The sequence below is a fragment of the Mustela putorius genome, unplaced genomic scaffold, assembly GCF_011764305.1.
Source record: "Mustela putorius furo isolate JIRA1106 unplaced genomic scaffold, ASM1176430v1.1 tig00003867_pilon_pilon_pilon, whole genome shotgun sequence".
In the NCBI taxonomy this organism is placed as follows: domain Eukaryota; kingdom Metazoa; phylum Chordata; class Mammalia; order Carnivora; family Mustelidae; genus Mustela; species Mustela putorius.
Genome location: NW_025422019.1, coordinates 14,416,594 through 14,442,559, shown reverse-complemented (window position 1 = coordinate 14,442,559; position 25,966 = coordinate 14,416,594). Strand labels below are relative to the sequence as shown.

The 25,966-nt window shown below is 42.4% G+C and overlaps 2 protein-coding genes across 2 annotated transcripts in view; one reads left to right on the top strand and one right to left on the bottom strand.

Annotated features, from left to right (window-relative positions):
• LYPD1 (LY6/PLAUR domain containing 1) overlaps window positions 1-15,521 on the top strand; it is a 43,344-nt gene extending 27,823 nt beyond the window's left edge. The window contains exon 3 of the mRNA XM_004773365.3: window positions 15,097-15,521. Coding sequence (XP_004773422.1) covers window positions 15,097-15,332 — 236 coding nt within the window. The 3' untranslated portion in view covers window positions 15,333-15,521. The remainder of the gene's footprint in view (window positions 1-15,096) is intronic.
• GPR39 (G protein-coupled receptor 39) overlaps window positions 14,835-25,966 on the bottom strand; it is a 199,485-nt gene continuing 188,353 nt past the window's right edge. Inside the window, exon 2 of the mRNA XM_004773366.3 lies at window positions 14,835-16,271. Within this exon, the coding sequence (XP_004773423.1) occupies window positions 15,766-16,271 (506 nt within the window). The 3' untranslated portion in view covers window positions 14,835-15,765. The remainder of the gene's footprint in view (window positions 16,272-25,966) is intronic.

Sequence of the window (25,966 nt, the reverse complement as noted above, 5' to 3'; positions counted from 1 at the left end):
TTTAATGTAATGTATTGAATTTGGTTTGCCAATATTTTGTTGATGATTACCTTTTCATTATTGAGATATGATTGACATTAACCTTATATTAGTTTCAGGTGTACAGCCCGATTCGTTATGTGTACGTATTACAAAATGTCAGCACAGTAAGTCTAATTAACATCCATCACCACATATACTTACGATTATTTGTGTGATGAGAACTTTTAATATTTACTCTTTTATCATGTTTTTGTTTCATTTTTTTAAAACAAAATCCCTTGATGCTTATTCCCCCTTGTTTTACAGCTGCAAAGCATTCCATTGTGTGGATGGGTCACTGGGTGTTTACCAGTCCCCCTGGTGGTAGGTAGTGTGATTGTCCATTTTTTGCTGCTGCAAACCACTCTGAGATTATGGACCTTGTATATAATCATTTTGCATGGGTGTGAATACATATGTAACTTAAATTCATAAAAGTGAAATTTCTGGGTTGAACTTCATAGTACTGATCGATGCTGCAACATCACCTTCGTAGAATTTATACCTATTTTTACCCTCTTCCGTTTTTTTTAAAGATTTTATTTACTTATTTGAAAGAGAGAGACACAGAGGGAACACAAACAGGGAAAGTGGGGGAGAGAGAAGCAGACTCCCCGCTGAGCAGGGATCCTGATGTGGAGCTCGATCCCCGGACCCCAGGATCAGGACCTGAGCCAAAGGCAGATGCTCCAAGTGCCCCCCTGTTCACACTCTTAACTGACAATGTGGGGAAGGACCTGTTTCCCACATACAGTGGGAATTCCAAATACAGTATTCTAACAAATACAGTGCTAATTAACTCTTGATCCTTGCCCAGGTGATAAATAATAATGGTATTTCAATACAGCTAATTAATTTGTATTTCTTTGTATGGAACCAGAGTGAATCTCTTTTCATTGTTTCAAAATTCATTTTACTTCCTTTCCTATAAACTGTTGATTTACTTCTCACATTGGTCTTATGGGTCATTATTTATTCCTTACTGATTCCTGGGACCTTTTTACAAATTCAGGAAATTTGCTCTTTCCGATTTGAGTTACAATTATTTCCCTGATACTTCACTTGTCTTTTTATGTAGTAATTTTATTAGAAAGATTTTTTTTTCCAAAGCAAGAGTTTTATTTTCCCTGTTCTGTATTGATAGCACTCTTTTGGATACAAGCATTCTATTTATAGACAGAAATAAAAATAATAACAAAGAAACAACTTACATAACTGTATATTTTAAGAGACAAATGAAATGTCTTATGGACTTCCTAGAATGTGAAATAGCACTTTAAATCATGTTCTTTGTAAAATGGTGTAATGGTAAATGTGCCTGTGAGAACAAATTTTCCTGTAGTTTACCTCTGTTGCTATCAGTTTATCTTTGTTATACATACCTTCGTTGTAGATTTATTGATGACAGAAATCTGTTATCTTTGTTATCATGGATTTCAGATTATTTCAGGGGCTTTGCTCACTGATGCTATTTTCTTCTTTTAATCTTTTTAATGATTTGCTTTTTATTTTTTGTATTTTTAAAATTTTTAAGTTTTTATTTAAATTTTAGTTAGCATATAGTGTAATACTAGTTAGTGATTTAGCACTTTCATAAAACACCCAGTGCTCATCACACTCATCATTTAACCCACTCCCACACCTACCTCCACTCTGGTAACCACCAGTTTGTCCTCTATAGCTAAAAGTCTATTTCTTGGTTTGCCTTCCTCTCTTTTTTTCCATTTCCTCATTTGTTTTGTTCCTTAACTTCCACACGTGTGAAATCATATGGCATTTGTCTTTAATCTGACTTATTTCATTTAGCATAATACTCTCTAGCTCCAACCACGTCATTGCAAATGGCAAGATTTCATCTTCTTTTTTATGGCTGAGTAATATTCTATTTTGAATATATGTGTGTGTCTCTGTGTGTTTGTATATATGCATGTATGTAAACATGTGTATCTAAACACACACACACCACATCTGTTTTATCCATTCATTAGTCGGACGTTTATGCTGTTTCCATAATTTTAGCTATTATTGATAATGTTGCTATAAATATCAGGATTCATGTATCACTTTGATTTTTGTCACTTTGATTTTTGTCATGTATTTTTGTATCCTTTGGGTAAATACCCGTTGTACAGTTGCTGGATCAAAAGGTAGCTCTGTTTTCAACTTTTTGAGGAACCTGCATACTGTTTTCAGAGTGGCTGCATCAGTTTCCATTCCCATCAACAGTATAAGTGGGTTCCCCTTCCTCTACATCCTCACCAGCACAGGATATTTATGGCATTGTTAGTTTCAGCCATTCTGACAGGTGGGAGGTTATATCTCATTGTGACTTTGATTTGCATTTCTTGATGATCAGTGATGTGTCTATCAGCCATCTGGATGTCTTCTTTGGAAAAATGTCTGTTCGTGTCTTCTGCCCACTTTTTAATTGGATTATTTGGCTTTTGGGTGTTGATTTTTAGAAGTTCTTTATATATTTTAAATACTAATCCTTTATCAGATATTTCATTTGCAAGTATCTTCTCCCATTCTATAGGTTGCCTTTGAGTTTTGCTGATTATTTCCTTCACTGTGCAGATTTTTTGTTTGTTTGTTTAAGATTTTATTTATTTGCAAGAAAGAGAAAGAACATGAGAGGGGGGAGGGACAAGCAGACTCCCCACTGAGTGGGGAGCCCAACCCAAGGCTCAATCCCAGGACCTTGTGTTCCTGACCTGAGTTGCAGTCAGATGCTTGACCAACTGAGCCACCCTGGCACCCCACTGGGCAAAAGCTTTTGATTTTGATGAAGTCCCCATAGTTTATTTTTGTTTTTGTTTTCCTTGGCTTTAGAGACATATAGAAAGAAGGTGTTTTGGCAAAAGTCAAGGAGGTTACTGCCTGTGTTTTCTTCTAGAATTTTTATGGATTCTGGTCTCACATTTAGGTCTTTCATCCATTTTGAATTCATTTTTGTATATGGTATAAAAAAGTGGTCCAGTTCCATTCTTTTGCATGTGGCTGTCCAATTTTCCCACCACCATTTACTGAAGAGACTGTCTTTTTCCCACTGGATGTTCCTTCCTGCTTTATTAAAGATTAATTGACGATATAGTTGTGGGTTCATTTCTGGGTTTTCTCTTCTGTTCCATTGATCTTTATGTCTATTTTTGTGCCAGTACTATACTGTTTTGATCACTATGGTTTTGTAATACAACTTGAAGTCTGTAATTGTGATGCTTCCAGTTTTGCTTTTCTTTTTCAAGGTTACTTTGGCTATCTGGGGGTCTTTTGTGGCTCCATATGAATTTTTTTTGGCTCCATATGCATTTAAAAGTGCTTGTTCTAACTCTGTAATTCTTTCAAATGTTAGTATAGTCTAATTTATTCGTCTTCTCTTTAATGGCTTCTGACTGTGCATCATAGAAGAGCCTTCACTATTTTTTTTTTTTTTTTAGATTTTATTTATTTATCAGAGAGAGAGGAGGGGAGAGAGTGAACACAGGCAGACAGAATGGCAGGCAGAGGCAGAGGGATAAGAAGGCTCCCTGCTGAGCAAGGAGCCTGATGTGGGACTCGATCCCAGGACGCTGAGATCATGACCTGAGCCGAAGGCAGCTGCTTAACCAACTGAGCCACCCAGGCGTTCTGCCTTCACTATTCTTAAATGATAAATCTCCCAGGTCCCACAGTGTTTTTAGTACTTTCATGATCTTTTTTCAACATTTAAATCTTAGATCCATTTGAAATTTATCCAGATAGGCTGTGAGGGATGGAACTGGTAAATAGTTCTGAGCTATGATCTGGTCCTTCATACTTAGCAACCTACCTCTTGCCTTTCATCCCGAGTCTTATTCTATGTGTGTCCACTCCTTGCTTCTTCAGAATTTCCCCTATGGTTTTCTTAACCAGTTCTTCCATCACATGCCACCGTGACTTTCTCATGTCTAAACTCAGGGACATTTTCTTAAAACCTTATGGGTGCCTGTGTGGTGTTCAGTCACATGCTCCTTGTAGGGCAATTCTCATCATTCTCTACAAACACTTCCTGTTTGTCCCTGGCCCCCCTCTCCATTCCCATTCTCCCTGCTGCAGAGTCTAGAATGGAGCTGGAAGCCTCTTTCTCTGAGGCTCTGAGGTTTATTTTCACTTCTTTGCAGATTAGAAACCATAAACTTTCTGTCCCAGCCTCAACCTCAGCCTTATCCCCTGGCTCTCAAAGGCAGTTTTACCAGGACATTTCTACCACTTTGATTTCAAACATATGAGAAAAAATGCTTTTCTGTTTTCTTAGAGTCCTTTTTAATCCTGACTTTGCCGGTTCCCACTAGTAAAACACCTGCATTCTTCTCTACCTCCGCCAACAGTTGAATATTAGAGCATTTTTTCTTTGTTCTTTTTGAATATCTCCAAACCCCGGGGCCTTAATACCACAACACCAGCTGGTTGCCCATCACTACTTTTGATGTCTGTTAGGTCCAAATGTCCTTTCATCTGATTAGACATCTTTTTGATCACCTCTGATCTCTTCCACAGTATCTGTAGCTCTGGTCTCCAGGACTTAGACTTCCCCTTGGGAGGTTCACAGTGGTGGACGAACAGGACAGCTGCTTAGAGCCTCATGGCTCATGCAGGGACCATTCTGGTGGGCTCATTACTCCTGGACCTCCCCATGGTGCCCTGGCCCCGAGTAGCCAATCAGTGGACACGTCTCTGTCGCATCAGACCCGTTCCCCCCCCCCCCAACCCCTTAGTACAGTGAATATCCTTTTTGTAGGGATGGAATTTATAACTTTTCCCTTCATAGAGTCTTTTTTGTGGTGTCTATTCTTGAACCCTTTCTTAAGGGCTAAGGACTTCTACCTGACCACAGATCTGCCCCCCCAACTACACACACATGCACACACACACACACACAAACACTCACACACCCCTTACAAAGATAGATTGTTTCTGACTAAATATACCTGTTGGCCATCTATATGTCTTTGGAAAAATGTCCATTCAGATCCTTTGTGTATTTTTTAGTTGTAATGATTGTTTTTTGTTAATGAGTTGTAATAGTTCTTTACATATTTTGGATAGTAACCCACTACCAGATACATGATTCACAAAATTTTCCCCATTCAGTAAGTTGCTTTTACATTTTGCTGATGGTTTCTCTTGTTTTGCAGAAGCTTTTCAATTTAAGTTCCTTACACTTATTAATTACTGTTATTGGAGCTTTTGCTTTTAGTATCAAATACCAAAAATCATCATGAAGACCAGTGTCAAGTTGCCTATTCCTCATGTTTTTTTCTAGGAGTTTTATGATTTCAGGTCTTACATTCAAGTCTTTAATCCATTTTGGGTTAATGTTTGTCTTTAGTGTTAGGCACTCATCCAGTTTTCCCAGCACCGTTTATTGAAGAGACTGTTTTCCCCCCTGTTGTATATTTTGGGCTCTTTTTTGGCTTGTAATCCATTCACGGTGGTCTCATGATCCTTTGTGTTTCTGTGGTATTATAATAGCCCCTCTTCCATTTCTTGTTTTATTTATTTGAATCCTCTCATTTTTCTTAGTCTTTCTAGCTACAAGCTTGCCAATTTTATCTTTTCAAAAAACCAACTCCTAGTTTGGTTATTCTTTCTTATTATTTTTCTGTCTTCTACATCATTTACTTCTGCTTTGACCATTATTTCCTTCCTTCTGCTAACTTTGAACTCCGTTCTTTTTCTGGTTCCTTGAGGTGTACTAGGTAGTTTGAGACTTTTATTTCTTGAGGTAGGTACTTATCACTATGAACTTCCTTCTTAGAATTGCTTTAGCTGCATTCCTAAGTTTTGTTATGATGCATTTCCATTATCATTTGTCTTAAGGTATTTTTTAATTTATCTTGATTTCTTTGTTGACCCACTGGTGGTTTAGTAGCTTGTTGTTTAATCTCCACGTATCTGTGAAGTTCCAGTTTTCTTCTTCTAAATAATCTCTAATTTCATACCACTGAAAAGATGCTTGATATATTTTCACTTTTCTCAAATTTGTTAAGACTTGTTTCGTGACTAAACATATGATCCATTCTAAAGAATGTTCCATGTGCACTTGAGAAGACTGTATATTCCGTTGCTTTCCCCTGCTCACATTATTACAGTATTTCTGATGATGTTCTCTGTGCTGTACTTTTTCATTTCTGTGACTTATTTTACAACTGGAAGTTTGTGACTCTTAGCCCTCTTCATCTGTTTTGCCTATCTCCCACCCACTGCTTCTCTAGCAGCCACAAGTTTGTTCTCTGTGTTTAAGCATGTTTGGTTTCATTTTGCTTTTGTTGTTTAGAGGAAGAGAGAGAGTGAGAGTGTGAGTGGGGGGTAGAGAGGCAGAAAGAGAGGGAGAAGCTTAAACACACTCTGTGACCAACATAGAGCCCAAAGCAGGGCTTGATCTTATGACACTGAGATCATGACCTGCACTAAAACCGAGTCAGGCACTTAACCGACTGAGCCATGCAGGCACCCTTGTTTTGTGTTTTAGATTTCACAATATAAGTGAGTTCATTTAGTATATTTCACATAGCATAATACTCTCCAGGTCCATCCATGTTGTCAAAATGACAAGATTTCATTCTTTTTTATTGCTGAGTAATATTCCATTGTACATTTTTATCACATATGGACAGTTAGGTTCTTTCCATACCTTAGCTATTGTACATAATGTTTCAATAAACATAAGGTTGCTTATATCTTTTTTTTTAAAGATTTTGTTTATTTATTTAACAGAGCGAGAGATCACAAGTAGGCAGAGAGGCAGGTAGAGAGAGAAGGGGAAGCAGGCTCGCTGCCGAGCAGAGAGCCTGATGCAGGGCTCAATCCCAGCACCCTGAGATCGTGACCTGAGCCAAAGGTAGAGGTTTAACCCATTCAGCCACCCAGGTGCCCCTATCTTTTTAACTTAGTGTTTTGTTTTATTGGGATAAATACTCAGTAGTAGAATTACAGGATCATATTAGTATTCCTATTTTTTTTTAATTTTTTGAGGGAACTTCATACATTTTCCACAATAGTTATACCAATTTACATTCCTACTGATAGTACACGAAGGTTAAATCCCTGCCAAAATTCACTATTTCTTGCATTTTTGATACCAGCCACTCTGACTGGTGTGAGGTCATATCTCACCATGGTTTTGATTCACATTGCTCTGATGATGAGTGATGTTGAATCTTTTCTCACGTGTCTGTTGGCCATCTGTATGTCTTCTTTGAAACAATGTCTCTTCAGGTTCTCTGTCCATTTTTAATTGACTATTATTATTTTTTGGTGTTCAGTTGTGTAAGTTCATTTTATATTTTGGGTATTAACCCTTACCAGATATATAACTTGAAAATATCTTCTATTCAGTGGGCTGTCTTTTTTGTTTTATTCATGTTTTTCTTTGCCATGCAAAAACTTCTTTAATTTTGTGATAGTCCCAGTAGTTTACTTTTGCTTTCGTTTTCCCTGCCTGAGGAGATACAACCATATGTGTGCTGTTAAGACTAATGCCCAAGAGAATATTGCCTCTATTTCCTTTGAGGAGTTTTATGGTTTCAGGTCTCATATTTTGGTCTTTAATCCATTTTGAGTTTACTTTTGTGTATGGTATACGAAGTGGTAAAGTTTTATTCTTTTCTATTTCTTGTCCAATTTTACCTATACCATTTATTGAAAAGACTGTCATTTCTGGGGTGCCTGAGTGACTCAGTCATTAAGAGTCTGCCTTCAGCTCAGGTCATGATCCCAAGGTCATGGGATCGAGCCCCACATCAGGCCCCCTGCTCATCCGGAAGCCTGCTTCTCCCTCTCCCATGCCCCCTGCTTGTATTCCCTGTCTCACTGTCTCTGTCAAATAAATAAAATCTTTAAAAAAAAAAAAAAAGGCTGACATTTTCCAATTGACTGTTCTTACCTCCTTTGTCATGGCTTATTTGACAAGGGTGGGTTTATTTCTGGGTTCCCTATCCTATTCTTTGTATCTATATTTTTATGCCAGTACCATACCATTTTGATTATTATAGTTTTGTAGTATATCTTGAAATCTGGGATTGAATGTGATACCTCCAGTTTTGTTCTACTTTCTGAAGATTGCTTTGGCTGTTCAAGAGCTTTTGTGGTTCCATACAAATGTTAGGATATCTGTTCTAATTCTATGAAAAATGCTATTGGTATTTTGATGCGGACAGCACTAAATCTGTAGATTGCTTTGGGTAGTATGGGCATTTTAACAATAGCCTTCCAATCCACGATCATGGAGTATCTTTCCATTTGTTTGTATCATCACTTTCTTTCATCAGTGCGTTTTAGTTTTCAGAGTATAGCCTTTCACCTCCTTCATTCAATTTATTCCTAGGAATTTTTTATTTTTGTGCAGTTGTAAATGGGACGGCACAAAAATAGTTTCTCTTTCTGCTACTTTGTTAGTAGTGTACAAAAATGCCACCGATTAACTTTGAACCTTGCAGCTTTATGGAATTCATCTATTCATTAAGGCTTTCTATATGAGGAGTCATGTATCCTGTAAATAGTCAGTTTCACTTCTTATCAATTCAGATTCCTTTTCTTTCTTTCTTGATTGCTATCACCAGGCCATCCATTATTATGTTTAATAAAAATGGCGAGAGTGGACATCCTTGTTGGTTTCCTGATCTTAGAAGAAAAGCTTTCAGTATTTCACTACTGAGTGTGATGTTAGGTGTGGGTTTTTCACATATGGCTTTTATTATGTTGAGGTATGTTCTCCCTAAACTCACTTTGCTGAGAGTTTTTTTTAAGTCATGAACATTGTTGTATTTTGTCAAATGCTTTTTCTGATACCCACTGAGATGGCCATATGGTTTTTATCCTTCCTCTTGTTAGTGCGATATATTGATTTGTGAGTATGGAACCAACCTTGCATTTCTGGAATAAATCCAAATTGATTATGGTGAAGGACTTAACGTATTTTTGAGTTTGCTTTGCTAATGTTTATGTTCCTGGGGGATATTGGCCTTGTAGTTGTCTTGCTGCTGCTGTTGTTTTGTTTGTTTGTTTTTTGGTAGTGTTTTTTCTGGTTTTGGCCTCATGGTAATGTGGGCCTCAAAGAATGAACTTAAAAGCCCCCCCTTCTATTTTTTTGGAATAGTTTAAGAAGAATAGATATATATATATATTTTTTAATTCTTGGTAGAATTCACCTGTGCCGCCATCTGGTCCTGAACTTCAAAAAGGTCCTGGACCTTTTTGATTACTGATTCACTTTTATTACTAGCATCTTGTCTGTTCAAATTTTCTATTTCTTCCAGATTCAGTTTTGGAAGGCTGTATTTTTTCTAGGGATTTATCTAGGTTGTTTAATTTATTGGCATATAACTTTTCATAGTTTCTCTTACAATCTGTGATAGCATTTGCTTTTCATTTCTGATTTTGAGTGCTCTTTTTCTCTTGAGAAGTCTGACTAAACGTTTATCAATTTGGTTTATCTTTTCAAAGAATGAACTCTTGATTTTATTGACCTTTTCTACTTTTTTTGTCTGTATTTAGTATTTTTCGGACCTAATCTTTATTATTTCCTTTCTTCTAACTGGGCTTTGTTCTTCTCTTTCTAGTTCCTTTAAGTATAAAGTTAGATTAAGATTTTTCTTGTTTCTTGAGTTATTCCTATATGAATGTAAACTTCCCTCTTAGAACTGCTTTTACTGTGTCTCAAAGATTTTTGTGTTTTCACTTTAATTTGTCTCCATGTATTTTTTAATTTCCTCTTTGATTTGTGATCCATTTGTTGTTGAGTAGAATATGTTTGCTTTTGTTTTTGTTTTTCATTTTTCCCCCCCTGGTAATTGATTTCTAGTTTCATGTTGCTATGGTTGGGAAAGGTAACATATCAAGTATAGCCTAGTAACAATACTTACCTGGGATTACTTCAGTTTTCTTAAATTTATTGAGATCTGGTTTGTGGCCTAACATATCTGTCTTGGAGAGTTTCTGTGTGTACTTGAAAAGAATGTATAGTCTGCTGTTTGGGTGTGGAATGTTAGTTCCATCTGGCTTAACATGTCACCAAAAGCCACTGTTTCTTTGTTGATTTTCTGTCTAGATGAGCCATTGATTTGAGGGGGGTGTTAAAATTCCCTAGTCTTACTGCATTACTGTCAATTTCTTCCTTTGAGTCTCTTCATATTTGCTTTATGTATTTAGGTTCTCCTATGATGGATGCATATTTATAATTGGTGTATCTTCTTGTTTAATTAAGCCTTTTATCATTATATAATGCCCTTCTTCTTCTTTCACTCTGTTCTTTGTTTTAAAATCTATTTTGTTTGATAAAAATTGCTACGCTGGCTTCTCCCCACCCCTTCCATCTGCTTAGAGTACCTTTATCCATCCCTTCACCTGTGTCTTTAGGTCTGAAGTTCGTATCCTGTAGGCAGCAGATAGATGGGTGTTGGTTTTTATCCATCTGGTCACCTTCTTTTGATGATAGCATTTAGTCCATTTACATTTAAAGCAATTATTGATAGGTATGTATTTATTGCCATTTTAATTGTTTTCCAGTTCTAGTAGTTCTACTCTGTTTCTTCTTCTCTGTTCTCTTTTGTGGTTTAATGGTTTTCTTTAGTGTTATGCTTGGTTTTATTTTTTGTGTATCTTTTATAGTTTTTCGGTTTGTGGTTACCATTGGCTTCATATGTAACATCCTACGTGCATAGCAGTCTATATTAAGTTGATGTTCACTTAAGTTCAAAAACACTGTAAAAGCCTCACATCTTTATTCCCCTTTGATATTTCACATACATGCTATATCTTACATATTTTTATCTTGTGTATTCTTTGACTAATTTTTATAGATGTAAATAAATTTAACAACTTTTGTATTTTAGTCTCTATATGGGCTTTATAAGTGATTAACCCAGTATCTTTACTATATGCTTGCTTTCACTCATGTAATTTTTTCCTTTCATAATTTTCCTCTAGTTATGATTTGTATACATTTAAAGGATTCCTTTCAGCATTTCCTTCTAGACCAGTGTTGTGCCAATGAACACTTTTAACTTTTATTTGGGAAACTCTTTCTCCTTCTACTCTGAATGATAGCTTTACTGGACAGAGTAGATTCTTGGTTCTGAGTTTGCTTGTTTTTTTCCTTTTAGCACTTTGAATACATCATGAAACTCCCTTGCACCCTGCAATGTTTCTGTTAAAAAATCAGTTGATGGGGCACCTGGGTGGCTCAGTGGGTTAAGCCTCTGCCTTTGGCTCAGGTCATGATCTCGGAGTCTAGGGATCCAGCCCCACATAGAGCTCTCTGCCTGCTTCTCTGCCTACTTGTGATCTCTCTCTCTCTCTCTCTGTCAAATCCATAAATAAAATCTTAAAAGAAAGAAAGAAAGAAAGAAAGAAAGAAAAATTAGCTGATAGCTTTGTTGTGGTTTCCCTTGCATATAACTTTTCTTTCTTCTTGCTGCTTTTAAGATTCTCTTTTTGTCACCACTTTCTGCCCTTTTAACTACTACGTATCTTGGTGTGTACCTTTGATTCACCATCTTAGGGGCCCTCTGTGCCTCCTAGATCTGGATGTCTGTTGTCTTCCCCAGATTAGCCAAGTTTTCAGTTATTCCTTCAAATATGTATTTGCCCCTTCTCTCTCCTTCTCCTGGGATTCCTATAATACAAATCTTTTAATGCTTCATGATGTTGCAGAGTTTCCTTAACTTGCTCTCATTTTTCATTCCCTTTTTCTTTTTGCTGTGAGCTTGGTGCTTTCCATTACCCTCTCTTCCAGGTTGATGATACCTTCTTTTGCATCCTCTAATCTGCTGTTAGTTCCTTCCAGTGTATCTTTTCATTTCAGTTGTTGGATTCTTTAGCTCTGACTGGGTTCTTTTTAGATCTCTCATCTCTTGTTGAAGTTCTGAGTTGATCCATTCTCTCCAGCGTATCTCAGCTTCACTTTTTTATTGTGATTCTATCTTGTTCTTTCATTTAAGACATATTCTTCTGTCTCATCCTCTCTAGTACTCTGTGTGTGTTTCTGTCTATTAGGTGGCCTTGTATAGAAGAGGTCCTATGATGCTCTATAGTGCATCAACAGAACCAGGCCCTCCCATTGTGGCTGAACCACATTTGCTCTGGACATGGTGGGGTAGAGTTGGCCTCAGCCAAGCTGGCTGCAGTAAGCCACTTTGTTGCTATGGGCACTCCAGGCAGGGTTTGTTTCACCTGCTGTTGAGAAACCCAGCTATAGCCACTGTGAGCTTGCTGGTAGATTGGGGCCAGGCGGCAGCCCTCATCCTAACTGTCTGCAATTAGTCTCTGCCCTACCCTCCCTGTACCAAAGGGCAGGGCTTGCTTCTTCCAGTTAAGACTCCTAGAAGCAGGCTCATCTCCTCCCTTTTTCAGAGCTGGAGTCCTTTGGATACTAGCAAAGTAGATACTAGCAAAGTACTAGAACTGGCTCCAGCAAGTGATGGCTGTCTAGGCTGGGGGAGGATGAGAAAAATGGTACCCAGCAGTTTGTACCCAGAGAAATCTCCTGAAGATCCCTGCCCCTCCGGCACACATTCTAAGATTAGTCAATACATGTCCATTACACATACCCCAGGTGCTTTGCAAAGTACTGTTTCTATGCTGTGTCTCAGGCCAATTTATTTGACATGCTGTCTCTTTAACCATGGGGACTTGAGTCCCCATGTTGTGTCTCATATTTGTTCTAGGGGTTCACTTCTCAACTGCATCTCTAACCCTCCTATCCTCATCTGTGTGGTGTTTTCTCTGTGGAGTTGTAGAATATCTGGTCTTCCAATTTTCAAGTTATTTTCAGTTAGTTGCCTAGATATGGTTATTGCCTGGGTATGGCTGTGGAACGAGGTGAGCTCAGGATCCTCCTCCTGTGCCATCTTCTCTCTCTGCCCTGTGGCTTTTTGATGGGCTTAACATATACAGAACATTCTACCTCAAGTTCAATGTTACCGAAGGTGTAAGTTTCCTTGTTGATTTTCTGTCTGGATGGTCTGTTAACATAAATGGGGTATTAAGGTTCCCCAGGTATTGCATTTCTATTTCTCCCTTAGGTCTATTAATATTTGTTTTATAGATTTAGGTGCTTCTATGTTGGTGCATAAATATTTACAAATGTTCTATCTTGCTGGATTGACCCCTTTGTGTAATGCCCTACTTTGTCTCTTATTACAGTCCTTTAGAGCCAGTTTTGTTCAAGTGAGCTCTCCCAGCTTTCTTTTGGTTTCCATTTGCATGTAGTTTCTGCAGTTAATTTGTAGGCACTGTAGAGATGGGTCTTGTTTTGATGGTGGTGGTGGTATTTTAGTCCAGCCACTCGACATCTTTTTTTTTTTTAAGATTTTATTTATTTGATAGACAGAGATCACAAGTAGGCAGAGAGGCAGGCAGAGGTGGGGAGAAGCAGGCTCCCTGCCAAGCAGAGAGCCTGAATCGGGGCTTGATCCCAGAGCTCTGGGTTCATGACCTGAGCCGAAGGCAGAAGCTTTAACCCACTGAGCCACCCAGGCACCCCTGTGGTATTTCTAGGGGGCATCTTCACCTTATCTCATTGTTTTTTTGTTTTTTTTTACAGTGAAAAATACATGAAGTATTCTTAATTTTTAAAGTTCACTTCAAGAAAGTTTATTGACATTGAACTAGCAAATGACAGCAGAAGCTCCTAAAATGGCAATGGATAGAAAAATGTAGGGACTCTGAGAATAAAATGGGCAATGCCCAGCAGCAGGTTTCCTGCAAATCAGACAGTGACTCACTCACTCACACACACACACACACACATACCCCACCACCACCACCACCACCGCCCCCCCCCCCCCCCCCCCCCGTCTGAGATATCTTACCTGATAAATCTTACCAGAGCAGCTACAGTCTATTGTGTTTTAAAGTATTTATTTACCTCCCACTTGGAAGTTTTAGGTTGCTCAATTCTTTACTATTTCTCCATAACCCAAAACCACGATTCAGAAGGGGGAGGAAGGTGCAAACAGAAGCACTGCCTGCAAACACCCATCTCCACAGGGAGTCCGAAGGTGAGGTGGGCTGGAGCCCTCAGCTGTGCAGGGAAGCACACAAGCCAGAGCCACTCATGTCCAGGTCCAGCTTCAGTAGGAGATATTGTTGTCCTCTCACCACCCACCCCCCGAAAAAAAATATTTTTGTGGTTTACTGGCTGGCAACTTTAGTATATATACTAGTCAGGATGTGACAGAATGGAGCCAGAATTTAGGTTCAAATCCCAGCTCCTCTATTTCTCAGGAGTGTGACCTTGAGTAAGTTCCTAAATTTCTCTTGCCCTTCAGGCTCCCCATCTGTGAAATGGGGATCTCTCTTGTAGGGTTGAACCAGTACACAGTAGTCCACTGTAAACTGCATGGCCTACAGGTAAGCACGCAAATGAAGTTAGCTATTATTTGATTTGAATAAGGTTCCAGCTTAAAGAACTTGAGTATTCAAGATAACCTTCTCTGAGGACTGTGCTGTCAGTTGGACAGGTTTTAAGTGCTCCTTCACATAACTACATAGTATGTTACTAAAAGGAGGTGGTGTGACGCTACATAGGCAGATGGCCATATATTCTGAGGGCAAAGTTGTTTCCTAGAATAAGGCTCTTCTGGGTACATTGTCAACATTGGGCCACGCCCTCTCTACAATCTAGGGAACCTTGAAACCTCAGAAAAACCAGGGCCCCTTCAGTAGAGATCTTATTCTCATGGGGGTTAGTTCTTTGGAGAATTTTGATTTGATTACATCCATAGGTGATACAGTATCATTCTCCATGGCATGAGATAGCTACAGCAATTTTAAAAAAAGGTAAATAATTTTTGTACCATTTTTAAAAGCGAACTTTGGTTTAATAGCTCTTTGTTCCAAACAGCTAGTGGAGATACTGCAATTTGTCAAAAGTAAAGGAGCTATATGGGGAAGAAGTCCTCTTCCTTATAGGTCGTGGTGGGGGAGGGGTGGTGCTCAAGGAAACAACCCAAACCACCTTCGTCACCCCTCCAGGTGCGTGGGCTGTGGGAGGAGGAAGGATGAGCTCCCCTTTGGGCACCGGCATTAACCCAAGTCCTTGGGTCTGTGTTGCAGGCGTCATGTACCGGAAGTCGTGTGCGTCTTCAGCGGCCTGCCTCATCGCCTCCGCCGGGTACCAGTCCTTCTGCTCCCCTGGGAAACTGAACTCAGTGTGCATCAGCTGCTGCAACACCCCTCTTTGCAACGGGCCCCGGCCCAAGAAACGGAGCAGTTCCGCCTTGGCCCTCCGGCCCGGGCTCCCCACCACCGTCGTGCTCCTCCACTTGGCCCTCCTCTTGGCTCACTGCTGAAGCTGAAGGAGATGCTCGTCCCTCCTGCTTTGTTCTTCGGGCCCTCTGCTCCCCAAGCTTCTCCTGGGTGTCCTGTTATTCTGGGTGGGGAGGGGAGTGTGTTCTCTTTCGTTCAGTTCCTTCGTCACTGAAAGAGCGCAGTGTAAAACATTTTTTGTAAGCTCTGAATAAATTCAGTCTGAATTTTCAGCGTGTTTTTAAAGAAAGGGAAGGCGTAAGCAAAAGTCTGCCCTGTCTCTCCCGAGTCAAGGTCCAGCTGGCAGAATCCGCCCTTAGAAGGCACTTAGGTGGGCATCCATTTTCCCCCAAGGCCCCTAGCTCCCACTGCTGTCCCTCCTAAGGGCACAGTTCGTCACCGCTGTGTCAGGATAATGTTGCTTTCGTTGGGGGAGTTAGAAGGCCGGTTAGCCTTCAAGGCTTCCATACCTGACATTCACACTTCGTGCTCCTGCAAACCATTCCCCGTGGCAGGAGTGGGGGGTTTCGTTGCCGAGTTGGGCTCTAGTGACTCGAGACTCAATTGCTGGGGCTCAGACTGGGGCTTGGCCTCGCTCTGGAAAGTGCTCAAGAAAACCTTGTTGGTTCTTGCAGAGGAGTTGGACCGCGAAGCCCTGAAGATCAGGGGGCGGCGTGCTGAGCGGGTGCTGGCGGCGGTGCAGGCGCCGTGGGCGCGCAGGTGCTTGCTGTGGTTGGCGTGGGGCAGCGTCAGGTGGCAGCGCAGCACCTGGCCGAACACCCTGCGGAACTGCTGCGAGGACACGTTGTACAGGAGCGGGTTGATGATGGAGCTCAGGTAGAAGAAGGTGTCGGAGAAGGGGAGGAGGATCATGTACGCCCGGAAGTAGGTCTTGGTCCAGTCGTGCTTGGGTTTAGCCGCTGCCATAATCCTCCGCACCTGGTTAGGCATCCAGCAGACCGCCAAGGTCACGACAATCAGCCCTGAGCAGGCGAGAGGCAAGACAGAAACAGCATGAGAACAATAATGCAAGAAACAAAATAGTGAGCTCCCTAGATCTGCGCTTACGTAGGTCAGGAAATGGTACCGATTTTTCAGTGTTGTGCCTGACAGCTTCTCTTGCTGCTAGCAAAAAGGAATTTCACAGTGTTTCAAGCCCGGGGGGCGTGGACTGTGTTAGACAGTTAAATGCTTTAGACAATTGTTTGTACCTGTTGACAGCTCTTAATTTAAAAAAAAAAAAAAAAAAAAAGTTTTCATTGTTGGGTATCCAGAAAGCATATTATGTAGTCTAGCAATCCAGTTCTTTTTCAGGAAATAGATGTATACACTCTGCAAAATCAGGTGAAACAATATTTGTACTTTGAAGAATGTCCACATAAAGACCCAGTGATATTTTCAAGACAAATGGAAATGGTGTCCCTTGTCACAAAGAGGCATGTTTAGTCACACTGATTGTGCATTCAATTTCAAGGGACACAAAATCGGGAAGAGCCTGTCACTGAGAATGTTTCTTGGACATGTATTTACTAGGGGTGTACACCTATAATTCTAATTCTCGTTCCTGCAACAGTACTTCTGTTCCTTTTTAAATATATTTCGTTGTGTCATCTCTTCCATCCTCGTGGGGGAAAAAGACAATTATCCTCAAGTAATGGAAAATACAAAACATCTTTCAAGTTTAGCCAATAGCATGCTCATGGCCTTTGTGGCTCTGAGCTACATCAGCCTCCAAAAGGATCAGGCCCTCAAGGGACACCGCTCTGACCCGTAAGCAGATCACAGGATGACTGTAGGGACATATTTGCATGCCCCTTTATTTACATCTCAACTTAACACACTTATCTCTGTTTCTACGACCTCTAACAGAGAAAAGGAACATTTATCTACAGTGACCAAAAAAACAAAACACAACCACCACCAAAAAACACATCCCCAAAAAGGAAGACCAGTAATCTACAGAGCATTTGCTCTCTTCACTCCAGAGCCCAGGCACCAGAATGTAAGTTCCTGTGTGGAGAGCTGGTATCTTAAAGCTGTGTACAGAATTTTTAGAAATGCCCCCTCTCTCTCCTAAATCTGCTTCTCATAGTAAGGAAGATCCACAGGGAAGCGATGGTTGGCAATAATCTCTGACTGCCTCTGATCCATGGTAAACATTTTGTTCACAAATGCTCCCAGAAAACCAGCCCTGTTCATGCCTCCAGGGTTGGCCCTCTCACATGCACTCCCCTTGGCATGCCTGCCTTACCTGGTGGCTGAGTGGCCCTGAGTATGTTCTCTACCCTGGTAATAACCCAGTTCCCTCAACAAATCCTCCACAAATACTAGCTGTCCGCAAAAAAGGCCCAGGAAGCTCCACTCCCCCTGATAATTTCCAAGGGTTTCTCTTGTCAAACCTCAGCCCAAGCTTAAAACACAAACCAGTTTGCTTATTTCATTGAGTTTGCTTCCCTGAGAACACTCAGTGAATCAAAAAAGCCAAAAAAAAAAAAAAAGTAAAAGAAAAAAAAGAAAAATCACCTAAGGGGTATCATCTGAATCACCTAGTTAAAGCTAGTGGATGGGAAGAATCATTTCTCTGTGTTTAAACAACAACAAAAATACTTGCATAGGCAATTGGGAGCCTTTTTTCCACTGCTTCAAAAAGCATGGTCATGGACGCATTCTAGCCGCGTGTGCTGTTCCAAGTGGGTCCGTAAGTGATTTCTCCTTGTTTATATTGGAAGCAGTTCTGACTGAAAGGTTCATCTCATTAACTGAAAGAGCTAGGAAGCTTCTCATACCTAGGGAAGCTACATGTCTTCATTGAGGCTTAAGTTCTTTTCTATTCTCTGCCACTGCAGACAAGTACAGCCAGCTTCATCTGAAGACTTAGTTCCCAGAACATGGACATCGAGCACAGGATTTCGGATGTGTGTTCTGCTCCACTGTGGGAGGCGCCACTTCAGGCAGCAAGAATCTAGAAGGCGAAGAGAACCCACTTGTCCTTACTTGAACACAGCATGGCTTTTCAAGCCCCTCGAAGGAAAACAGAAAAAAGGCCAGGTTTGGGGACAAGTTACAAAGTTGTTCTGGCCTTGGCCTGGTTCTCCTGAGCAACGGGTTACATCAACTTTCTTGTTACCTTCACCCTCTTTGGTGGCATCAGTTGGTCTTGACTGACCTCGTCAAAAGAAGCAGTGCAGTCGAAGGCAAGACCAGGTATCTTGGGGATGAGGCAAGGGACACGAGCAGTCAAAGTGCTGTGTCCTGATTGGCAGTTTTAGCCAGGAGAAAATTTTTGCTCTGAAATCCAAGTGAGCTAAAGTCAGTAAGTGGGAGGTGCCTTATTCTGAACAAGTTGCCAAAAATAGGGAACCAGACCCACGCTTCTGCAGGGATAAGGCGAAACCTTGGCTGTCTGGTATACAGCAGAAGGCAGGATGGCCAAAAGGAACTTGGAGAACAAGAGAGACAAGGAGCGGAGTTAGAAAGCCACAGGGATTAAGTAAAAATGAGCCATTAGAGGGGCGCCTGGGTGGCTCCTACAGCGTCTGCCTGCAGCTCAGGTCATAATGTCAGGGTCCTGGGATCGAGCCCCATATTGGGCTCCCCGTTCAGAGAGGAGTGTTCTTCTCCCTCTCCCTCTGCTCCTACCCCTGCTCATAGCACTCGCTCTCTCTGAATCTTAAACAAAAATGATAAGGCATCAGAAAAATCTTGACGTATAACCAAGAATAACGAAGCATTGATTGTTCACGATGTCAGGTTCTGAGCTGAGCGCTCTGTGCTGCTTTGCTCTGCATTTGTCACTTCTGACAATAACCTGGTGAGATCAAAGCTCTTACTATGTACATTTTATAGAAGAGGAAGTTGAGTCTCAGGTGAGTTGCCCACATCCTACAACTAGGACATGTGCTTGCCAGACTCTCAGACTCTCCCTTATACATTTATTTTTTCTGAAAGACTCCAGATTACGATTGTTTCTCATTTTCTTCTGCTTAAAAAATATAGGAAACATGTGAACATGAGCCATAATTCCACCCTGTGAAATGGATATAAAGTAGCACTGATCACTAGAAATATAGGTGGTGGTAGGTGGCTTTAAAATTAAGATTTTGAATAGTCACATCCAAAAAGTAGAAAAAGGGGGTGTCAATTTTAACATTTCCTAACCGAATCTACGGTAAATATTATTTCACATGCAATGTCAACATGCAATCAACCTAAAATTGAGAGTTTTAACATTATTTTTTTTTCATACTTTGAGACTCAATGTGGCTTTTGTTCTTACACTGTTCCGTTGGTTACTAGCCGTACCTGGCTAGTGTCTGTGGCACAGGGTCAAGTACCCGTCCCCACAGAAGGACTCCTTAGTGTCTCCTCCCATTTTCCTACCTGCCCCTTCCCAGCCACATACCCAGGGAGTCCTGTCCAACCAAGGAATCCTAAGATTCCTAATACTCTTCCTAAGATTCGGATGTGATTATCGTATGGTTTCACTCATATGTGGAATATAAGGAATAGTGCGGAAAACCACAGAGGAAGGGAGGGAAAACTGAGCAGAAAGAAATCAGAGAGGGAGACAAACCATGAGAGACTCAGGACTCCAGGAAACAAATCGAGGGTTACGGCGGGGGGGGGGGGGTGCTGGGGTAGTCGAGTGATGAGCATTAAGGAGGGCATGTGACATGATGAGCACTGGGTGTTAGACACAACGAATGAATCACTGAACATCAAAAACTAATGATGTACTCTATGTTGGCTAACTGAACATAATGAAAAAAATAAAATTAATTAAAAAAAAAAAAGATTCTGAGGCAGCTGAGTGGACCCAAATCCCATATCCCAGCCTTGGGTAGAGCAGGTCCAGCCAATCTTTACATATGAAAAGCCTTCCATAGGAGGGGACTCTCAGTTAGTGATGGCCTAAATAATTCTCAAAGCACAAAATGGTATTTTGTATTTCTCATTCTAAACCCTGCCTCAGCATTGTGGAATAGCAGATTGTGCCAGATACTTGGTTGGGCTGTTGGAATATTCTTCTCCCACTGCAAGCAGAGGTGGGCAGAAGTGGTGGTGTCTTTGCTCCTATGCTTTGGAAGATAGTTTTGTTCTAGGAAAATGGAGCATTAGGCATATAAGCACTCACCATTGTCGGATCTGAAGTGTGCCTCTATGGGCCATGGAATAGAAGTCAGCCTCTGGGGACAAGTTGGGGGGAACCAAACCAGCCCCCTTGTAAAATCTGTCATTTCACAATGACAAGTAATTGCTCACTTTTACATTTGAAAAAAGAAAAATGATACATTATTTTAGATGGCAGTGAGAATAAATATCATGTCCAAAGGTAACTTTTTATTGGGCTATTTGCAACTGGTCCAGCTCTCATCCTAGCTACTCTGAGACAAAGCTTGAAAATCTTATTCGGGCCTTAATAGAGTATATTAAAGACTTGACTAAATTTATGTTTGGCTGCCATCAGTTTGGACTCACATTTGGAAAAATCTATAATGCTTTGGTCTGTATGGTGCAATGTGTAGCCCGCAGATAAGTAACTTTACTAGGAACTTGAACGAAGATCAGTGAACTGAACCTAGTCATGTTAAGAAAGTAAACTGTTTTAACTGCATTATTGATAGATTTGTATTATATTCCAGACAGCCTTGTGCTCTGGGTTAAGAAATACCTTTATAGCTTAGCTGTTTTTCCACATAAAGTACTTCCATTTTCCCTCCCTGATCACTACAACTAAAATGACAGGCGCCATTAGACGATGACACAGATTTATTCTCAGCGGAGTAATGTTGTTTAAAAACAGAAGTAATACCGATGTCCAACAGCATCTCACACGAAAGCCTGACATTTCAACAGCGTCTGAGTCAGCCTGCCTGGTTTTATCTGTGGGAGACGTGACACTGTGCCACCTGGGATGGGGTGACGTTCGTGCTGCTGACTCTGGGCTCTCTTTTCTCCTCTCTCGACTTTTAAGTGAAGGTAGCTCTTCATGTGCTCCCCAGAATTCATCTCAGAGTCCTCAGAGGATAGCCAAGTGGGTCTCCCTCTAGAGACCAAGCACAGAACCCCTTTGTTTTACAAATGATGGAACTGAGGCTAAGTGATTCACTCAAGACCCCCAAGGGCCAGGTGACAGCTCTCCCTCTGCCTTGACTTACTGCTCAGAACATGGGATTGTACCTGAGATTGACAAGCGAGTCTCTCATTCTAGTTAAGTGTAGTTTCCTATGCTCCAGTTTTAGACTCAAATGCTGACCATCCACAGCCTGGAATGCCATGCAAGGTGAGGCGGATCAGTCTCAGATCTCAGTTAAAGGCAGCACATCTGTTCTGCACACTGCCTGAATTCAGTTTTAGCACCAGGCTCCTCAAGAAATAAGCACATAATAAGGTCCTCGGCCACATGCTTTCCCCACAAAGAAGGTCCAGTGCAGCCACGGGGAGCTGGAGCGTGTTTGGAAAACAAGACATGAATCCAGATCCTAACCTGGTGACCCAGCTGAAAAGGGCTCCATCTATCTGTCAGGCTGCCCACTTTACATAACTACCTGCTAGAAAAGAATACTTTGTCTGTGCTAAGCCGGAAAGATCTGGAAATTCCCTCTCTCTCCAGCAAATGTAGTTTGTGGGATTTAAAGGAATCCCAAAGATTTGCTTTTCTACCTGGTGTTGGGAATCCCATTTTATGGAATTCACTGAAGCCTCAGAGTACAGGGGGATGTTGAGAATGCTTTAGGTTTTCTGCGCTTAGCATAGCTTTTCTCTCTCCTTTCTGCCCCGAGAGTCAAGTTCTCTAGTCTAACCCAACCGCAGTGAGTAGGTGTTAGATATCTCCCCGATCACTTCCCCCAACCAATTTATGTTCTCTGGACTCTCTGCACCCATCTCCTGATTAGCTGAGGTCTATGCCAGACTCTGGCCTAGGCATTAGTGATAAAAAGCTGAGGAGGTCAAGGCAGCCACAGCCGGGTGACTGCCAGCAAAGGGCCATGAGAGCCATCTGGCTACAGTTTCATGGTGGCCCAGTCTGGTTGACCCTCCCACTGGGGGTGAATGCCCAGAAAATCAAAGGAGAGCGCGGATTAGCCTGGACAAGGGCACCCAGGCAAAGACACGGCATGAAGAGAGGTTGGGGAGTCCAATAGCAGCACATTCTGAGAGCTGCCAGCCAGGGCCAGAACCAGAACAACGAAGGGGTGGGTGGAGAAAGTGAGAAAGGAGGCCCATTAGAGAACCCTCCATAAGGTTTTGTGGACAATAAATTAACCAGCGTAAAGTATGGTAAGGAAAGGCTGCTTGTCAAGTGACATTTAAATAGCAATTGTCAGAGGAAAGTAAGCATATGGTTAGTTGAATGAAAAGCCAGGAAAAGACAAATACATCCAACAAAAGGTTTTAGTGCTTTCCCAATTTATATCTCTGCATTTGACAGACTGCTCCTGCCAGCTAGTTGAGACCTTGATCTCGCTGACTTTGTCCTAGCCAAGGAGCCCAAACCAGCATGAACCCTGCTCTGGTCTCTCATCTCTGAGACAGTAGTTCTCTAAACAGGAACAGTGGCATCAGCCTCTCTGGGGAACATCTTAGCAATACCCATCTTCCATCCCAACCCGACCTGCTGAGTCAGAGACGCTGGAAGCAGAGCCCAGCAGTCTGGAAGCACCAAGCCCACCCGTTGGATCTGATGCTAACCCACATCTGAGAACGAGTCTAAGACAAGCACGAGCCGAGAGGAAGCCTGCTTCATCAGGCATGTGTGGCCCTGTCACGGTCACACTGGTCACATTTTGAAGTGCCATCTTCCCCGAAGGCCTGCGGACTGAGTGGACAGTAACTGAGAACCCTTCCCTCATTTCTGTGCACACCCTTGCCGGGGTCCTGTCTCCTCCCTTTCTTCTGTCTCTCTGGCCTTTCTCCTTTCTCCCCTCCGTCTCTTCCCAAGGTCACCATAGCCAGGCTGCAGCCAGCCCTTGCTCAGGCTGTCCCCCCACACACCTTTTCCCTTTGCAAGACCTTCTTGGCTGCCTTGGAGGAGGTGACTGCATCAGGAGCAGGCAAACCCCTCAGCCTAATGGGTGGCTTCCTGGAAGTGGTGCGTGGTGAGCACCCAAGGTTTGCCCAAGGAAAGCAGAAAGGCGTCGGAAGCAATGCAGATGGGATGTGAGGGACCCAGGTGTTGGCCAAGCACTGGACACCCCCCTCCCACGAGATCCCACTCTGCGTCCCGTGTTCTCTCACCCTGCCGGGGCACGCCTGGATTCCTTAAGGTCACTTTCCCAGGGACCTGCGGGCAGAGTGACTTCGGTATAAATCCATCTGCCTTCTTGCCCTCTTTCCTATTGAGAAATGTTGTTAAGGAGAAGACAGAAGAGCGGGGAGAATTTGTTTTCAGAGAAGGGCACAGGCCACAATTTTAAAATGATCTAAAGGCCACACATGGCCGCTTCTGTCCACAAAGACGGATGGTTTGATGTTCCCGTCTTTGCCCCACTATGTGATGGAGCCTAGGAAAGGACTCAGCCCTGCGTGTGGCTCCATCCACCAGGTTGAGGCCAGAGACCCAGATTCCAAAATGGTCTGTGATTTGCTAAGCATCACATCCATCTCCTCTGCTCTACAAGCTTCAGGATAAGACGACCAACTATAAATCGCTACAAGTGCAAATATGTATTTCTAAAACAAGCCCTCCTGTCTGGGAGCTATAGGACAGTCATGTGTGCTCAAAGCAAGCAGCATTTAGGGTCAGCGTTACGCTTTAGTGCCTCTGTTCCTTTACGAATGCACGCTCCACGATCATCTGCAATCTACTGTATACATACTTTTCTATGTGGATCTCAACTGTATGCAGCGGTGTAGCTTTCTTTGCAAAAGTCGGTCCTGAGTCTGCGGACAGTTAGGTCTGATGTGTGGTGCAGCCACAAAAGCCCGAGGCTGTTCCTCAACAAGATGTGCTTCCTTGGGGCACCTGGGTGGCTCAGTGCGTTAAAGCCTCTGCCTTCAGCTCAGCTAGGGTCATGATCTCAGGGTCCTGGGATTGAGCCCCACATCAGGCTTTCTGCTCAGCGGGGAGCCTGCTTCCCTCTCTTTCTCTGCCTGCCTCTCTGCCTACTTGTGATCTCTTTATCAAATAAAAAATTAAAAAAAAAAAAAAAGAAAGAAAGAAATGCTTCCTTTTTTGAAACACCCAGCACGGAGTGGGTGTTGGTAACGAGGGCCACGAATGAGGGCGGAAGCTGCCGACTGTGGGATGGCCAGGCCCCCCTCCAGGGGACCAACTCATCCCACCACCCCCCCACCACATACAAACCCTCATCAGCTTTTATGGCTGAAAGCAGTTTGAATGGAATTTAGGTACTTGCAAATGGTAGATAATCAAAGCCTCAGGACATCAGCTCTGAAAAAAAACAAAACAAAACCAAAAACAGAAGAGTGGAGTCTACTGGTAAACCAGGAGAATCCCGAGGGAAGTGGGGTGAAGAGCCTAAATTCACACAGCCCAGGAGTCCAAACACAGGGAATCCCAGTCTGGTGGTGTCTGTACTGGCCGTGAGCTCCCCTCGAAATCCAGGGAAACCACACTATCCTCGAGTAAAGCCACGCTCCGCCGGTGCTCAGCAGAGGCATCAGAGCATTCTGGGAACGTGGAGACAAGTGGATGTGTCTGCAGATCTCCCCCTGCCTCTCTAGGTCCATGGTCCTTGCTTGTGCCCCCTCTGTGCAGCAAGACAGAGACCCTGAGAGAACCGATGCTGAGTGCCTATGACTGAGGCAGGCCAGGCCCAGGTGGGGTGAACACCCCTCAGTCTGTCCTCCCGAGACTCCCAAGACTCTGCACATGCCCAGACCCAGACCACATCTCTCTCCCTTCTGCTCTTCCTTCCCTTCGGTCCCTTCATCCCACCCCTCTCCTCCTGACTGTCCAGACTTTGTTCAGCTCTTATTCAATAAGTTTCTGCTGTCACTGCCTCCAGGAAGCCTTCCTGACTCCACAAGGCTGTACTTCAAGTTTCCTACTACAAGATCACTAGCACCTTTTACTCCTGTCCCTGTCATCCTAAGACCACAGCATCAACTAGACCATAAACTCCATGGGAACAAGATGTCCCATATTCACTCCTGTATCCTCGGCACAGGACAGAAAACCATTATGTACTGATTGCTCTGTCAACATTTGTGGGAGGTGCAGAGGGTACTGGAGGTTCCAGGTGAGGGCTGAGCAAGAGGGCATTTAAAACTTGAATTCATCTAGGGCATCTGGGTGGCTCAGTGAGTTAAGTGTCTGCCTTCAGCCCAGGTCATGATCTCAGATCGAGCTCCACGGTGGGTTCTCTGCTTAGCAGGAAGCCTGCTTCCCCTCTCCTCTGCGGGCTGCCCCCCCTGATTGTGTGTGCTCATGCTCTCTGTCAAATAAATTTTAAAATTTTCAAACTTGAATGCATCTAATATATACAGAGTCAATCTGAAGCTAGCTTCCCATCCAGAGGGTGTCATACTAACCCTCCTGACACGGAGGCTAGCACCTGCATGACTGCCATCCCCCATCTTGAGGGGAACGGAAGGAGACAGTGGGACCTTCCAGAAAGAATTGGCCACTCATTCAAGCAAGACAAAAACCCCTGAGCCCAACAAAGAGGTCTAGACAGGGGTTGAAAGGTCTTGATTCTGTCGAGTGCCTTCG